At 48.6% G+C, this 14,401-nt stretch overlaps 7 protein-coding genes across 7 annotated transcripts; 3 read left to right on the top strand and 4 right to left on the bottom strand.

Annotated features, from left to right (window-relative positions):
• Positions 1-230: 230 nt before the first annotated feature.
• FMAN_10217 (uncharacterized protein) lies at positions 231-941 on the bottom strand (the record flags this gene model as incomplete). The annotated part of the gene is made up of 2 exons (XM_041820866.1): positions 231-444; positions 496-941. 2 exons carry the CDS (start codon positions 939-941, stop codon positions 231-233), a joined length of 660 nt encoding a protein of 219 aa, XP_041686704.1.
• A 1,384-nt stretch (positions 942-2,325) lies between these two features.
• Positions 2,326-3,383, bottom strand: FMAN_10218 (uncharacterized protein; the record flags this gene model as incomplete). The annotated part of the gene is made up of 3 exons (XM_041820868.1): positions 2,326-3,074; positions 3,127-3,307; positions 3,366-3,383. 3 exons carry the CDS (start codon positions 3,381-3,383, stop codon positions 2,326-2,328), a joined length of 948 nt encoding a protein of 315 aa, XP_041686705.1.
• Positions 3,384-3,952: 569 nt separating this feature from the next.
• On the bottom strand, positions 3,953-5,191 carry FMAN_10219 (uncharacterized protein; the record flags this gene model as incomplete). The annotated part of the gene is made up of 1 exon (XM_041820869.1): positions 3,953-5,191. The coding sequence occupies one exon, from the start codon at positions 5,189-5,191 to the stop codon at positions 3,953-3,955; it is 1,239 nt and encodes a 412-aa protein (XP_041686706.1).
• A 780-nt stretch (positions 5,192-5,971) lies between these two features.
• FMAN_10220 (putative succinate dehydrogenase (ubiquinone) iron-sulfur protein precursor) lies at positions 5,972-6,931 on the top strand (the record flags this gene model as incomplete). Its single annotated transcript, XM_041820870.1, has 3 exons — positions 5,972-6,329; positions 6,400-6,551; positions 6,605-6,931. 3 exons carry the CDS (start codon positions 5,972-5,974, stop codon positions 6,929-6,931), a joined length of 837 nt encoding a protein of 278 aa, XP_041686707.1.
• Positions 6,932-8,475: 1,544 nt separating this feature from the next.
• Positions 8,476-8,792, top strand: FMAN_10221 (uncharacterized protein; the record flags this gene model as incomplete). Its single annotated transcript, XM_041820871.1, has 2 exons — positions 8,476-8,615; positions 8,663-8,792. 2 exons carry the CDS (start codon positions 8,476-8,478, stop codon positions 8,790-8,792), a joined length of 270 nt encoding a protein of 89 aa, XP_041686708.1.
• Positions 8,793-8,982: 190 nt separating this feature from the next.
• Positions 8,983-10,471, bottom strand: FMAN_10222 (uncharacterized protein; the record flags this gene model as incomplete). Its single annotated transcript, XM_041820872.1, has 2 exons — positions 8,983-9,258; positions 9,308-10,471. The coding sequence occupies 2 exons, from the start codon at positions 10,469-10,471 to the stop codon at positions 8,983-8,985; spliced, it is 1,440 nt and encodes a 479-aa protein (XP_041686709.1).
• Positions 10,472-10,885: 414 nt separating this feature from the next.
• On the top strand, positions 10,886-12,743 carry FMAN_10223 (uncharacterized protein; the record flags this gene model as incomplete). Its single annotated transcript, XM_041820873.1, has 2 exons — positions 10,886-11,129; positions 11,197-12,743. The coding sequence occupies 2 exons, from the start codon at positions 10,886-10,888 to the stop codon at positions 12,741-12,743; spliced, it is 1,791 nt and encodes a 596-aa protein (XP_041686710.1).
• Positions 12,744-14,401: the final 1,658 nt, after the last annotated feature.

The following is a 14,401-nucleotide window of genomic DNA, read 5'->3' on the forward strand; positions in this document are numbered from 1 at the left end:
TACAGACGTTCAATGCCATCAACTAGAATATCACGAGCAATCTAAAATCTAATTATTGTTTTATCTCATTTATAATTCTATCATCTAACTCATTCTCAGAGCAAATCATCATTTTCCCCGGCAAACGCCATTCTTTTTTCTGTCCCATGTTTTTCTGACCCTCAAGACCGACACCCAACGCCTCATAAGCTTCTTGAACAAAAGGTTTCAGAAGTCTCAAACCTTGTCCTCTAATCATGCCAGGGAATAATCTCCCAGCTCTCGGCATTGTCCCGAATGATAAGTCGATGTTGATCAATCCTCCAAAATGCGTACAAGGAGCGAGTTGCTCCAGCAGCCTTGCGATGAGCTGGGCCTGTCCCACCCTTCTTAGCATCTTCCCGCGAACGCCAGACACAAGTCGCTAAGTTGGCCAATTCTGAGTCAGGTTCTCCAAACCAGTATCTGTTCGTGTCAATACAATAGACTCATGCAGAAGATGCTCTTCCAGCTTACTTCAGGAATCCACCACTCGCCACGGCCTCAGCATGTGCCCCCTTGTCGAGAACACCGAGGTCAGCATACTCGGTCTCCTTTTTGATTCGTGATCGGAATGCCACGATATAAAACGATGTTTCTTTGAAGGGTTTTCCGGATTCGACCGCAAGACGTTTCACTTCTTCGATCACCTCTGGCCAGTTGAAGGATTCTGTGTATGGGGCTGTCGCATAGTCGTCGCGGAGAACTCGAAATTGACTCAAGGCTCGTGCGAGGAGCTCATTTTCGTTGTCAAGAGTGTCGAGGTCAAGCAAATGCTCATGTTCCGTATATGGTGATTGGATAAGATACCGATGGTTGGCCGCGAGTTCCGGGCTGATTTCTCTCACTTCGGCTTCGGCAGCTGTTTTGGAAAATACGTCGAGTGAGGATGCAGGAGCCGTTTGCACATCTGCAGTTGCCATTGTGGGTTATTTAAGTTTTGCTGTGTGTTCAGTGCCGAGTGCGCAGTCAAGACAGAGTGAAATGTTTTGGGTATCTCAACACACAATGGCAGAAGATGGAAGGGGAATATATGGAACTACGAGTCAGGGCGCGGCGACGGCGACAGCGAGTCATCAGCAATTTATAGCACACGATACATCTTTACAGCCTCTTAGGCAATCAAGCCTTGAATAACGTGCTCAAATGACACCATCCGAGCCGGACGACGACGGTTACACATGTGGGTCGGTGAAGGCTATCAAAGGGTCTTTCTGCCGGTAGTTCTGGAAGTTAATCACTTATTAGTGCGGGTGGTCGGGCGTCTCAAAAATGGCACTCCTTGAACTAGACCGGTCAAGACTTGTTGACCGAGTCAGCCAGGCGGGCCATCTGGAGATCGGAGAACTCTGCAACTCGTATTTGCTAGAGTACTACAAATGGCTTCGCAGAATAACGAGGTACATCGGAATTCTCGTTGTCTCTGAGAGATCCGGAATCTCGCATATCAGAGACAGGTATGTATGTATCTATGGCGACTTCTCACCAAACCATGATGAAATACCGGGATCGGCTACAAGTAATGAGCGAGATCCTTCCTTCACCGCCAGAAGAACGCTTCATCAAGCATTTCACCGGTTTCGGGCATTCATGGAAGAACAAGGCGGAGGGTCGGAACAAAGAAGGAATTATACTTTTATGTACGGAGTAACCAGGGGTCCTTGATAACACGGATGTGAGACTAACGCAGGCCAAACTGCAATGACATGTGCCTACGGTTGGCGCTAAAAGAAAATGGCCGACGGTACGACCCAACCGACCATCTTGAATTACTACTACACCAAACTGATACAATACCACATAGTCGCGGTCAGCCGAACACTTGACGATAATGACTTTTTGTTGGCAGTTGTCAAATAGCTGATGTACACACTACATTCCGAGAAGTATGCGATAAACCCCTACCTAGTCAAAATCAACTCTTAAAGCTCTTGGAAGTTTCATTTACAGGCATTCTTTTGAAGCAGCATAATTAGAAAGCATGAGCATCGTTCTCAGCGTGCCTTACTAATTATAGTCTAGCCCTATAGAAGACACAATCTGGCATTGTCGAATGAATTCTCTGAATTACGAGCCTCCCTCGGGTTGTCGCACATAACTTTCTGAAGACGTCAGAAGCCACGGGGATGTCGACATCCGATCTACGATCGTGCTCGTTGATCATTGAATAAGTTCATAATTATTGTAATTGTGTGATATTATCTGTTGGGGTCTTCATATTGGTCAATTGATATAGAGATCGCTAGAAAATATGATCGAATGTCTATGTCTAATTGGTCTATCACAGCTTACCTATATCGCACACCATCACAATGGACCATCGTCCTCCACATCTGCCTTTCCCCTTCTCAACCAAACTTTGGCCATCTCATACGACCCCAGATAAAGTCCACTCCCTAGCATCGTCCACCCGGATCGCAGAGCCGCACCCCGGAAGAATCCCCGCACTCCCCTCTCTTGGTAAACCTCCTTCGAGACAGTCCACGCCCCCTTCTTTGGTTGCTTTCCCTCCATCTTGGCTGCGACTTCGCTCTGACCTTGCGTCGGATTCTCGTTCTGACTTCCGGCACTCAACATCATCCTCGTCTTGACAACATCACTCGGTGTCGTTATGAAAGCAGCTATTGATCCAGCACTTCCGGCACTTAAACCCGTAGCGAGCCCCGTCTCGATAAGCCCCGGCTCCGAAGTTCCGGGAGCTCGCGATTTCCAATATGTTGCTCGCACATGCTCGAATATAGGGAATTGAAGAGCTGTGAATGGTAAATTTCGTGCGACTAGTGCTGTGTAGCCTGTGAAAAGGCGACGTGATACTCCATCACCGGCCAGCTGACGGAATGCTTGCAAGGAGGTGGAAGATCCAGATCGTCCAGCCCCGTGACTATCATTTTGCAACATCTGAGCATTTTGCTTGATGACCTCTGCTGGCGCGAGGACTAAGCAGGATGCCATCTCTGCCACCCCTGAGGCTGCTGAGTGAACCAGGGGTTGAGGCAATGGCGTCGCATTACCGATGATGCGTTTGGCGCTCTCATATGTCGAGAAGAATAGACCCGCTGTTAGTTGTGTAAGCCAACAATTCTTCGTGTTTCGTCTTCTAATACATACCTGCTGGAAGAGTAGCCAGGACCACACTTCCAATGCCCTGGTAGAGTCCTCGTACAGCCCATATGTTCTTTTTCGAGCTGTCGGAATATGTCTTGAGGTAATCTTGACTCTGCAAACGAGTCTTGATGGTGTCGAGAGGGTAGACCAAGACGTCTACTGTAAATGCTGCAATAGCACCAGCCTATGAATGTGTGAGTGAGTGTATCATGACCAGAGCTTGGCAATTTAGCCAGTCTTACAATATAGATGTCCGACATGTTTTTCCTCAGACGCCTGCTGCATGGATCGTGATGATGAATTTCTTCCAGGTTTGTAGTGAAATATGGGCTTTCTTACACCATGAACTGGTGATGTCATGGTTGTGTGCTTATACCCACTCTCGGATTACCCTGCACTTCGACTCATCATGGAAACATCTCGAGCTCGTAGCATGTGAGGAGACATGAAATAGCCTGGAATGAATATACCACTCTAGTTCTAGTATGATTGTCGATGGCCTCCCAGTCATGTCATAAGCAAGTCAATTCATCATAAGAGCAATTCTATATCGAGTTCAACATCTCACTCATCTTCTGCGTAACTCAAGTAAGATAATACAAATCAGAACTACTTTTAGAATTAAGAATGTATATGATCCCATCTCTTGACGCCAGCCCATATACAACCCCATGATTCAAGCAAGCCGGCGCTTCCCCTGCCGTCTATGTGACTTAATACTCCAAAACGTCCCAAGATAATAAATCACCAAAATGCTTGCGTTTCCGTCTTTATAAGATGTCCTCTGCTCTATCATAAAATCGCGCCGTAAATCGAATAACAAAGGAAATCATAGCTTGCTCTTTACAGCGGGGGTCGTCTCGTTAACTACTGCCACCACGACACAAATATCGTCGACTTTGCCGCCGTGCCAGTTTTCTTGGGGATAGTATTTGTGGACCTCCTTGGCGAATGGCCCATCAAGTTTTGTGTTGACGCTGGCTCGCTTGGCGGCCGTCACGATTTCCGTAGCGAGTGCGCTCTGGAGTGTAGCCGTTCGTTTGCCTTCGGAGGCTTCAGGGAACTCAACCAGAGGCTCTAGCGAATCCGCAACGCGCACACCACCAGCATCAGTCATTACCCAGGCGCCTGTGGATACCAGAACTCGACTGGCGATTCGTAGAATATCTTGGTTAAAGAGATTGTCTAGAACGCCGTCGGTCGCAAGAACAAGAATATCGCCGTGACGGAGCGCGTGCTGGGTAACGTCAGCATCCCTGGGAAGGTCGCTAAGCTGAGCACCACCAAAAGCTGCCATGCGAGCAGCAACGCTGGGAGGCACAAGGGATAGTTGAAAAGGAGTATTGAAGGCGTGCGTTTGGGGTTCGGAATATGTGTGAACTCCATTGAGTCGAAGTTGCAAGAAGCCGGAATCACCAAGGTTCGCAACGTCCAGATTTCCATCTGCTCCAGCAATAGCCACACACGCTGTGCTTCCGCCAGCGCGGAGACTGTTGTCGTTGCAGATTGCTTCGTATCCCTTCTGCATCAACTGTCTTGCTGTCAAGGGAGGCCCTGATCCAGTCTGGTGTTCGTGGGCAGCCAATGCCATATAATCGCAAAATCCGTGTGAGAAATCGGCGGGGTCGACACCGGAATCTACCCAGCCCCCGACTCCATCAGCAACGCCAAAGGCTACTGACCCGGAGTCGTTGATCCGGCTGACGAAGAAGGCATCGTGTCCAGATTCGGGTCGAGCGGAAGGTCGACGGTTTCGAGGGGGCTGAATGCGATTGTATGGGTTGAAATGGAAGACGTGAGTGGAGGGGTCGTATGGCCTGTCCTTGGCAATGAAAGACGATGCGACATGGTAAGAGAATCGAGGAGCATCGGTGGAGGTGGAGTAGAGTCTGGAGCGAGGGCACGAACTCATTGCGATATGAGGATGAGCACGGAGTCGAGAGGAGGATTGCGTCGGAGCTAGCACAGTTAGAACTAAGGGTGCTCGGGTTTCATAATAGCAATGCGACCAACCCTTAGCAAGCGTTCGCAATGAAGCCGTAGCAAGTCGATTGTAAGGTGCAGCCATGGAGGGCTAGAAAGTGGATCATCCAGAGACAAGAATCGATGCGAATAGTGACGGGTCGGAGCGACGATGGGAGCAGGATTAAAATATTGGTGACGATACGACTTTGGAAGAAATTACAGAGAAATCATCTTTGCCAAGGAGATCGTAAGAGAAAAAATTGGTGTCATGAGAGAAGTGGGATCGTGAACGGAGAAACAAAGTTGTTGAGCGCCGATTTACCAACTTGTTATCTAATCTTGACTGGCCAAGCAAGCCCCTCCAATGGATATCCTTTCACAAAGACCCAATTCCTCGGAACAAAGAGACAAGCCACATATGTAAGATAAAAGGAGGCGGTGCATGGTTCGAAGCCACTGCATGCTTCTCCAATATTTCCCGGAATCTCATCTCCGCAATTATTGATACCCGCTGTTGATCCGCGATCTATATCCGCGAGGAAGGCACGTCACGTGGTTTCACGAGCGCTGTTCCTGCCGATTCCGAGACCAGCAAAGCCGAAGTTGACAATCGCAAATTTGTGATTGGCCAGAGGTCATCCGTAGGTCCCAGTGTAAACTGCAATAACCGAGGAAGGTTTGCCAACCCAATACATGACGACGAGAATCCTCGATACGCCACTCTTTGCGAATAGACAATTCAACTCTATCGGAGGAGATTGCACGGCATTTCTTTCCTGTCAATTGTCTGACCACAGCTCCAACTAAACATTGCGAAGTTTGACTGTCCTTCTCCTCCGGTCCCAATCGCAATTGTACTTCCTCGATTCGATTATTCGTCAAGATGGCTGCTCTTCGATCTTCTTCCCGACTCGTCGGGGCCTTCTCAAGGACGGCTGCTTTCCGACCTGGTGCTGTCTTCACTCGTTCTATGGCCTCAGTCAGCGAGCCTCCCAAGGACTCTAATGCCAACCTCAAGTCTTTCCAAATCTACCGATGGAACCCCGATACCCCCAGCGAGAAGCCTCGTCTTCAGACCTACACTCTGGACCTTAACAAGACTGGACCTATGATTCTCGATGCCCTCATCCGAATCAAGAACGAGCTCGACCCTACTCTGACCTTCCGACGAAGTTGCCGTGAGGGTATCTGCGGTAGCTGCGCCATGAATATCAACGGACAGAACACTCTTGCTTGCTTGTGTATGTACCCCTTCACCCAGGTCGCATGCGGCAAATCGTGTCGGAAATCGAAGTACTAACGTGTTGCTAGGCCGAATTCCTACTGAGGCTGCTTCCGACGTCAAGATCTACCCTCTTCCTCACACCTATGTCGTCAAGGACCTTGTCCCTGATTTGACACATTTCTACAAGCAGTACAAGAGCATCAAGCCCTACCTTCAACGCGACACCCCTGCCGAAGACGTACGACCCCTTTCTCACTCACGAAATTTTACGTTTACTAACCCAATTCTCAGGGCAAGGAGTACCGACAGACCAAGGAGGACCGCCGTAAGCTCGATGGTCTCTACGAGTGCATTCTCTGCGCCTGCTGCTCTACCTCATGCCCGTCTTACTGGTGGAACTCCGAGGAGTACCTTGGTCCAGCTATCCTTCTCCAGTCTTACCGATGGCTCGCCGACTCTCGTGACGAGCGCACCGCCGAGCGAAAGACCAACCTCGAGAACTCGATGAGCCTGTACCGTTGCCACACTATCCTTAACTGCACACGAGCCTGTCCCAAGGGTCTTAACCCTGGCAAGGCCATTGCCGAGATCAAGAAGCAGATGGCTTTCGGCAACTAGATTAACAAAACCACGAATATGTCGCGAAAACGAGGTGACGATTGGAGGAAGAAGCGGAGCATTTAAAGGGTTGTCGCAGAGCAAAATCTGCGCATGAGATTATTAGGACTTTAACCCTGTGTACAGGCTATGGATGGGAGTTCCACGCTGTGTTCTATAGCAAACTTGGCAATATTATTTTCTTGATTGTTCACCCCTGGTTCCTGCACTGTCATCGTCTTTCTTGTGTTCGCTTGGGTATGAGTCTGTAAACTGACTTTAGCTACACTTGCCACCCCTGTCCTTACGATACCGTACTCTCGAGCGCATCGAAAAGCCTGCCCGTGTTTCAGAAAGAGCACCATATACAGCCCAACTGAGATTCAAGAACTTGGAAAATTGTTCGACAGCTGCGATTCTGACCCTCCGCCCCGGCTGGTCCCCAGTAGCAACCCCCGATCGAGCCGCTGCTGAATTGTCTTCAAGCAAGGGCCATGCTGAACGTCGATACTTTTCAATTTGCCCTTAAGCCCTGGACTTCGAGGCGAAACTATTTTTTTCTGAAAAGTGTTTCCCTCTCCCGTGAGCTCTGGGTCTCCTCATCACTTCTACGACATGAGTCTAGCATGAAGACAGCGCGTGCTGATCCGCAATGGTCGACATACCCGACATAATCAACAAATAATACCACGAGACACATTCAGTTATCTCACAAGGATGAGAAAGACCGACAGTTTTCACATGAAATAGAGTAGGGGATTGGTTGAAGCAGTGTACAGTACCTGCAGAGTGGCTTCGGGACGGTTTATAGTGGCTTTTGATGATGGAACAACTTGATCCAAAAGTGTATTTGAGCAAGTGGAGTGAGTTATGTATCGGTATACTCAGTATGTGGCTTCGGAGAATTTGCAGACCTGAATCGTAACTATAATACTTAAAGAGTCTGAGCCTAACGTTGTTTCAGTTCTTTTGCTACGTGTACGACTGTGGCCATGAACTTTGAGGTGTTGCTAAGACTCCTTACAACAGTGATCAGCCTCCTTGCATCAAAAGATCCTTCATCGAGCAGGGAATCACAGCCATTCTCGTCAAGACTATCTGACATGACAAGCGGCAATTAAGTGCATGAGCTTGTTGGTATGTCTGTGACATTCGTTTTCTTGTGAGCCAAGGCATTATGTTTTGAGAAACGCCAGCATCTCGGTGTTTGCTACTTGATTTAAAGACTGCCTCAGCTTTTTTCCACGACTACGTTGCACATACTGAAGATCGCGATCATCCCTCACAACAACTGCCGGTCTGTGGAAACCCGAACCGTACATACTAAGTTAGTAGCCATGAAGTTCAGCCTGAAGTAGAGGCAAAGTTAATGTTGATATGAGTTTGAGTATTTGGTCCTACCTTATTATATAAAAAATCTTAATTGTAAGATAGGGGCTGAATAAGTATAAAGTCTGGTAACTCCTACCCACAGCTGAACACAAACCTTGATATCAACATCCACAACTTCACAACTCAGACCTTACATCTCACATTATCACAAACAACCTACCTAAAACCTCACCATGTTCTTAAAAGCCATCATCACCGCTTCCGCTATTGTTGGCCTTGCTACCGCGGGGCCCTTCAGCACTAATACCACCACAAGTTTCTGTCCCACCCTTTGCGTGGATGCTATTAATGATTGTGGTGTCATGTACGGAGCGTAAGTTGATCCAACAGTGTAGAGTATCCCGGTTACTAATCTACCAGATGCTATCCCGTTTGCTCTCCTAAGTTGTATCCTACACCACCACCATGCACTCCTAGCACAGCAATTACTACACCTACCATCAGTCTTATCATACCAACCTCTAATCCCATCACGAACTCGACTCTGTAAATGGGATGCTACTGGCCCTGATTTGACTTGAGATGGCAAGAGCTCGGCGATGGAACGATGGAACTGTTCGACATTGGAAAGCTGTATCTTTCAGGATGATATCCTTTCCTAGGCACTCAAGATTGTTATTACTCTAGTTATACGACACGTCCTACTCTAAAATACCCAGACCTCTCCCAGAATTCCAGAACTAGTAGTAGGCATTACCTGGTGTGCTTGGACTTCGTGAATAATCATCTACCGTTCCTGGGAACGCGCCAACAGGTGCTGAAGGTCCGCCCTTGATATCGTCATCCGAACTTAGATCATCGACATATGTATCATCGTCTTCAGGCGGCGCGCGCATGGCTTCGAGTACATCCCTGTCCAGTGAGGGCACTTCGTAGGGCTTGAGTGTGTGAATCTCTCGCCCAGACGGCATCTTGCTGAGGAGTGTGTTGATGGGGGGTATTGCTTGTGTATTCATCTGGCATAGATGTTAGCGAATACCATAGTATTCTTGATATAGTGCTCACCGTGTCGTTAACTTTGTTCCACTTAGCATCAAGCATCTCTAGTACCCGAATCTCCTCCATCTTACCAGCATCGCTTCCCCATGCAGACTCCTTATCTACACGCCGATCTTCGCGCTTTTCTGTGAAATCTTTCTTTAATCGACTGAAGCTTAGTCCCTTCTTGTTGTTGTCTTTGATCTCAACACCTAGCTCTGATAAGCCGGCACGAACCCATCCAATGCCGTCTGCAACCTGGCCACCTATCTCGGCATCGATTCCAAAGAAACGACAAGCGCGAGCTCGACATGTTCGGCGAAGATCTTCTAGATATTTCAGAAGAGCACTATTGATCTTGCGCGAGCCAGAGCCTGCTGTGCTGCATAGAGATGATGCTTGGGCTGCATGTTCTGAGGCTGCTAAACACAGCCGGGCATAAAGATGGGCGCGAACTTTTGGGATTTCAGGGGCCTTGAACATCCACTCCTTGTCGTTCTTGTTCCGGTCCTGAGCGACTATTGCTGGATACGGATCGTCTTTAAGAACGGCTAGTAACGTAGCTTCAGCCAATGCTAGAGAACACAAGGCTCGAGCTGTTCCGGGAGCAACGTCAGGACATGGAGGGGTAGCTGTAGGGTGCTCCATTCGACCTGCGAGATAATCATACACGGAAGCAGCTTCGAGGAGACATTTCGTTGCGGTTGTGACTGCATTTGTTCGCTCCTGGGCCCCGAGAAACTCGCTACTTGTTGAATAAAGTGGTTGTAGGGCAGATCGAGCTGCCAGAACATGAGAGAAGCCCAGAGTTGAAAGTACAAAGGCGATTTCATGTTCTAAAGATGAGATCTTGACCCTGGCTCTCTCACGCCCTGGGACGACTTCTCCAGATAAAGTTGGTCTCCATTCGATAGCCGGGGGCGTCTTTTGCGTAACGATAGGCAGACCCTTGTTACTTAGACCGTCGTCCACTGCGAGTAGGTAGGGGATGTAGCCATTGACGCTGGAAATGACTGTGTTTAGATTTGAGACCTGAGAGCTTGGAGGAAGTCTCTTGTGCTTTTTCAGGGCATCTCGAACCACCCCACGATATGTGCTGGCGTTGAGGGGCAGTGAAGGATGAGACTCGGAGCTGAAGCTTGATGAGAATGAGAAAGCCGAAGTCGTTGGGAGAATGAAAGGGAACGGCATTTTGAATTAGAGGAGAAGAGAAGGGATCTCAGTCTGAGTTTGAGTATAGAGAGATTTGCAGTAACAAAAAAGAAAAGAGTCAAGATCAAGTTTTGAGTTCAACTGTTTTGCCAAGCTCTTGGTCCAGTCCAGGTCTGACGATATCACCATACTACCTAAGGTATATACTGCCTATACTGTGCGCATATCAGCTGTTTACGCACTGCTCAAGTGACGTCTCTGCCCTGGCTCCGGGGTTCGGAAGCTCCTTTTCGGCCGATGCTCTACAGTTGAAGCTCCACCAAAATTTCCGGGGTCGCATTGGATGTCATTTAGTTAGAGCTTCGCCTTCAGAGCTCCACGCACGCTCTCTCCTCCTCCTTCATCAACCGAACCACTCTTGTTAATGACGACCTTCGCTATCTCGAGGTGACAATGGCTGGCCCTTCTCCGTCACCACACAAGCCTCGTCGTAAGGCTAATACCAAGAAACCTGGCAATGGCAATGGCGGCAGCGAAAAGGCCCCTCGCACAGAAGCCTTAGTACGGGCGCCCGCGTTTCCTCTTGCGGCGTTTCTGTGGCCTGCGCGGACTTCTTTGTCGCAATGGGAGGTTCTACCCGTGATTCTCATGGTGGTTGGTCTTTTTAGATGGGCTGCTGGTCTGTGGGGATATTCTGGTAAGGATGGCCGCTGCTCGACTTGACCATCATGACACCTTTCGCTAACGAGGAGCTTGATATGCAGGGTTCAGCAAACCGCCCATGTTTGGAGATTACGAAGCGCAGCGGCATTGGATGGAGGTCACGACACAGCTTCCCATATCGCAATGGTATTTCCACGACCTTCAATGGTGGGGTCTCGACTATCCTCCCCTGACTGCCTACCACAGCTGGCTCCTCGGCAAGATTGGCTCTCTCATCGATCCCTCGTGGTTCGCGCTCTTCACCTCTCGAGGAAACCAGGACCCCAACCTCAAGATCTTCATGAGGGCGACAGTCATCATCTCAGAGTACCTCATCTACGTCCCAGCCGCGATTGTCTTCGTGCGACGATATAGCAGACTTCAGGGGGTCACCAACTGGACGGCATGGCTTGCGCTCGTCGCGATCCTGATGCAGCCTGCCACCATTCTTATTGACCATGTTCACTTCCAGTACAACACCGTTATGCTCGGATTTGTCATGGCGAGCATGTCGAGTATGCTGGCTGAGCGCTACAAGTGGGCTGCTGTCTTCTTCGTTGGCGCGCTGGGATTCAAGCAGATGGCTCTGTATTATGCCTTCAGCGTCTTCTCCTATCTTCTCGGCCGCTGCGTCTACCCTCGACTTAACTTTACTAGGCTCTTTGGAATCGCCCTTGTGACAGCTGTTTCTTTTGCTATCCTAATTCTGCCTCTGGTTCTTGGTACACTCTACGACAAGAGCCAGGGCATCGATGCTCATGGAGACTCCAAGGATTCTCCTTCACTTCCCCTATTTCCTCAGCTTGTCGATATTCTAGACACTAAAGCCTTTTACTGGCCTATCGTGGAACAGTTGGTTCAGATGGTTCACCGTGTCTTCCCATTTGCGCGTGGTTTGTTTGAGGACAAGGTCGCCAATTTCTGGTGCGCCGCCAATGTTGTTATAAAGCTCCGACAGTGGCCAACAGCTCTTCTTCAAAAAGCAGCTCTTGGTGCTACTCTTGGTTCGATCATCCCACCTAACATCATCCTCTTCCTACGACCACGAAAGTCCACACTTCCTTTGGCTTTCGCTGCCACAGCTTGGGGTTTCTTCTTGTTCAGCTATCAAGTGCACGAGAAGAGTGTCTTGCTCCCATTGATGCCCATGACCTTACTTCTGGCTGGAAAGCACGGGTTGAACAAGGACACACGAGCTTGGGTGGGCTTCGCCAACCTCTTGGGAGCCTGGACTATGTTCCCTTTGCTCAAGCGGGTCGATCTGAGAGTTCCATATGCGGTTCTGACCCTCCTCTGGTCCTACTTGCTCGGCCTCCCACCGACCTCTTTGAGCGCCTACTTCCAAGAAGGTCAAGGTGCCTGGTTGCAATGGGGCACAGCACTACTGCATCTGCTGTTCTATGTCGCCATGGGCGCGTGGCATGTTCTGGACACATTTGTAACACCTCCTGCTGATAAGCCCGACCTCTGGGTCGTGGCAAATGTTGGAATTGGTGCTGCAGGTTTCATCATCTGCTATCTTTGGTGCTTCTTCAAGCTTATCCAAGAGAGCGACCTACTGCCTGGAGGCTCAACAAGTAAGAAGGATAAAAAGAGCAAGACCTTGTAGATAGGCTTTTTTTTTTGTCGATAATAGATTTCAATACGATTTTGATTTGACGTTATCTCTCCATTGTTATCCAAGCCGCTTGAACGGGCTTGTTCAACTTGTGCCATACACTGTACCAGGCTGTTCGTTAATAGGTGTAACTCTTTCGATATCCCATCTCGTCTATTCGATTAATCACCGTTTGTGTTTGGACCGCAATTGCTTCAAAGAGCCATGGCAATAGTGGCTGGCAAGGTCGACGAGCAACGCTTGGCTGTCGACTGATAGGCTGCTTTGCTTACACATGACTCGTCTCGTTTGACATAGGCGATGGCAGCAATGAACAAATTCTCATCATGTCATTGACTTGGCAGCTTATAGGGGGACATAGCCGACACTATTTCTAGTTAGACAGCACAACCATCCTTGGGGCAATAAATCTTTTTCAAATTGACAATAACTCTTCAGACTGTGGACGATACAAAGAGACACGAGGTAGAAACGGCAGCATTCGACTTGCCATACTTCAATATGTTGGTTTCTTATTGAGACATGGTAAAGTATCAGACTAGGATGCTTCACGTTTGAACCTCAATTATGGTGATTTAGTAGACAGATCGGTTTTGTTTGGCCAGTCCTACCTCCAGTAGAACAGGAGAATTAATGGTCTTTCAAGTATCGAAGAGAATTGCGAACTGCCCTTATTTGCAGAGGAGACCTTGGCGAGATGACTGGATAAGAGTGCCGCATGTTTTGGTCAGACTTCTAATATAGACATAAGCTGAGATTTTACCAAAATTGTTATCCTCTAGTTCAGTAACGACAAGATCTGTGGATGATTATGAGATCAGATATCAGAGATCATAGAAAAAGAGCAAAGATAAACCATCCTGCGACGTCGAATACAGAGTATATTGGGCTGATTGCGAACCATCAAGGACTGCTGATATGCTCTTGCTGACACAGGCTGCAGGAACCGTTCCAACGTGACATTCAGAAGGATCGAAAAGGATTCAAGAAAGGGCTTGAATCTCGAGTACGGTAGATGAAGGAGTTGTTCGGATGAATGCGACTCCCGTTCAAGGCGCAGTCATGGACCATCATGTTTTCGACACCGAGACTGGACTGGGCTTGGAATATGGCACTTTGATGCTTGAGAACACGGCCTCATCCTTCCTCGTATTAGAGATGATTGTGGCAAGGTGAGTTCCAGGCCATGATGAAGGATGACAATGTGCTTAGATGTTGCTGTTGCATCGCCACAGAGAGTTTTCCATTGCCACAGCAGAGATTGTTTGCTATGAGCCTCAGAGAATGACCATCTCCATGGTATCAAAGGCTAGAAGGCCTAAAGCTGACTTTGCCAAGTGTCCAAGCAACCAAAGGCCTGAAATATGCATGTGCTTCTAACGGGGGTCTGATCCGATTTGAGAGCCTGCTCGCGATGTTTGCAGATCTTTGCTGACACTAGGTCTCTTGGGGAAGCTGGGAGTCGTTCATTTAGAATTTCACATTCAAATTTGCCTCATCATCACTATCAGCCTTGGTGACCGGTGCTCGAAAGCCAAGGGTCGATTGTGTGGGAATACAATGCACGCAAGCACTCTCAAATCTGCAAGGCCGGGAATAAGATGCTGATTCTGGAAACGTGTAAGAAGAGACTTGATTCAAGATTCTTG

The sequence above is a fragment of the Fusarium mangiferae genome (assembly GCF_900044065.1).
Source record: "Fusarium mangiferae strain MRC7560 genome assembly, contig: FMAN_scaffold011, whole genome shotgun sequence".
NCBI classification, from domain to species: domain Eukaryota; kingdom Fungi; phylum Ascomycota; class Sordariomycetes; order Hypocreales; family Nectriaceae; genus Fusarium; species Fusarium mangiferae.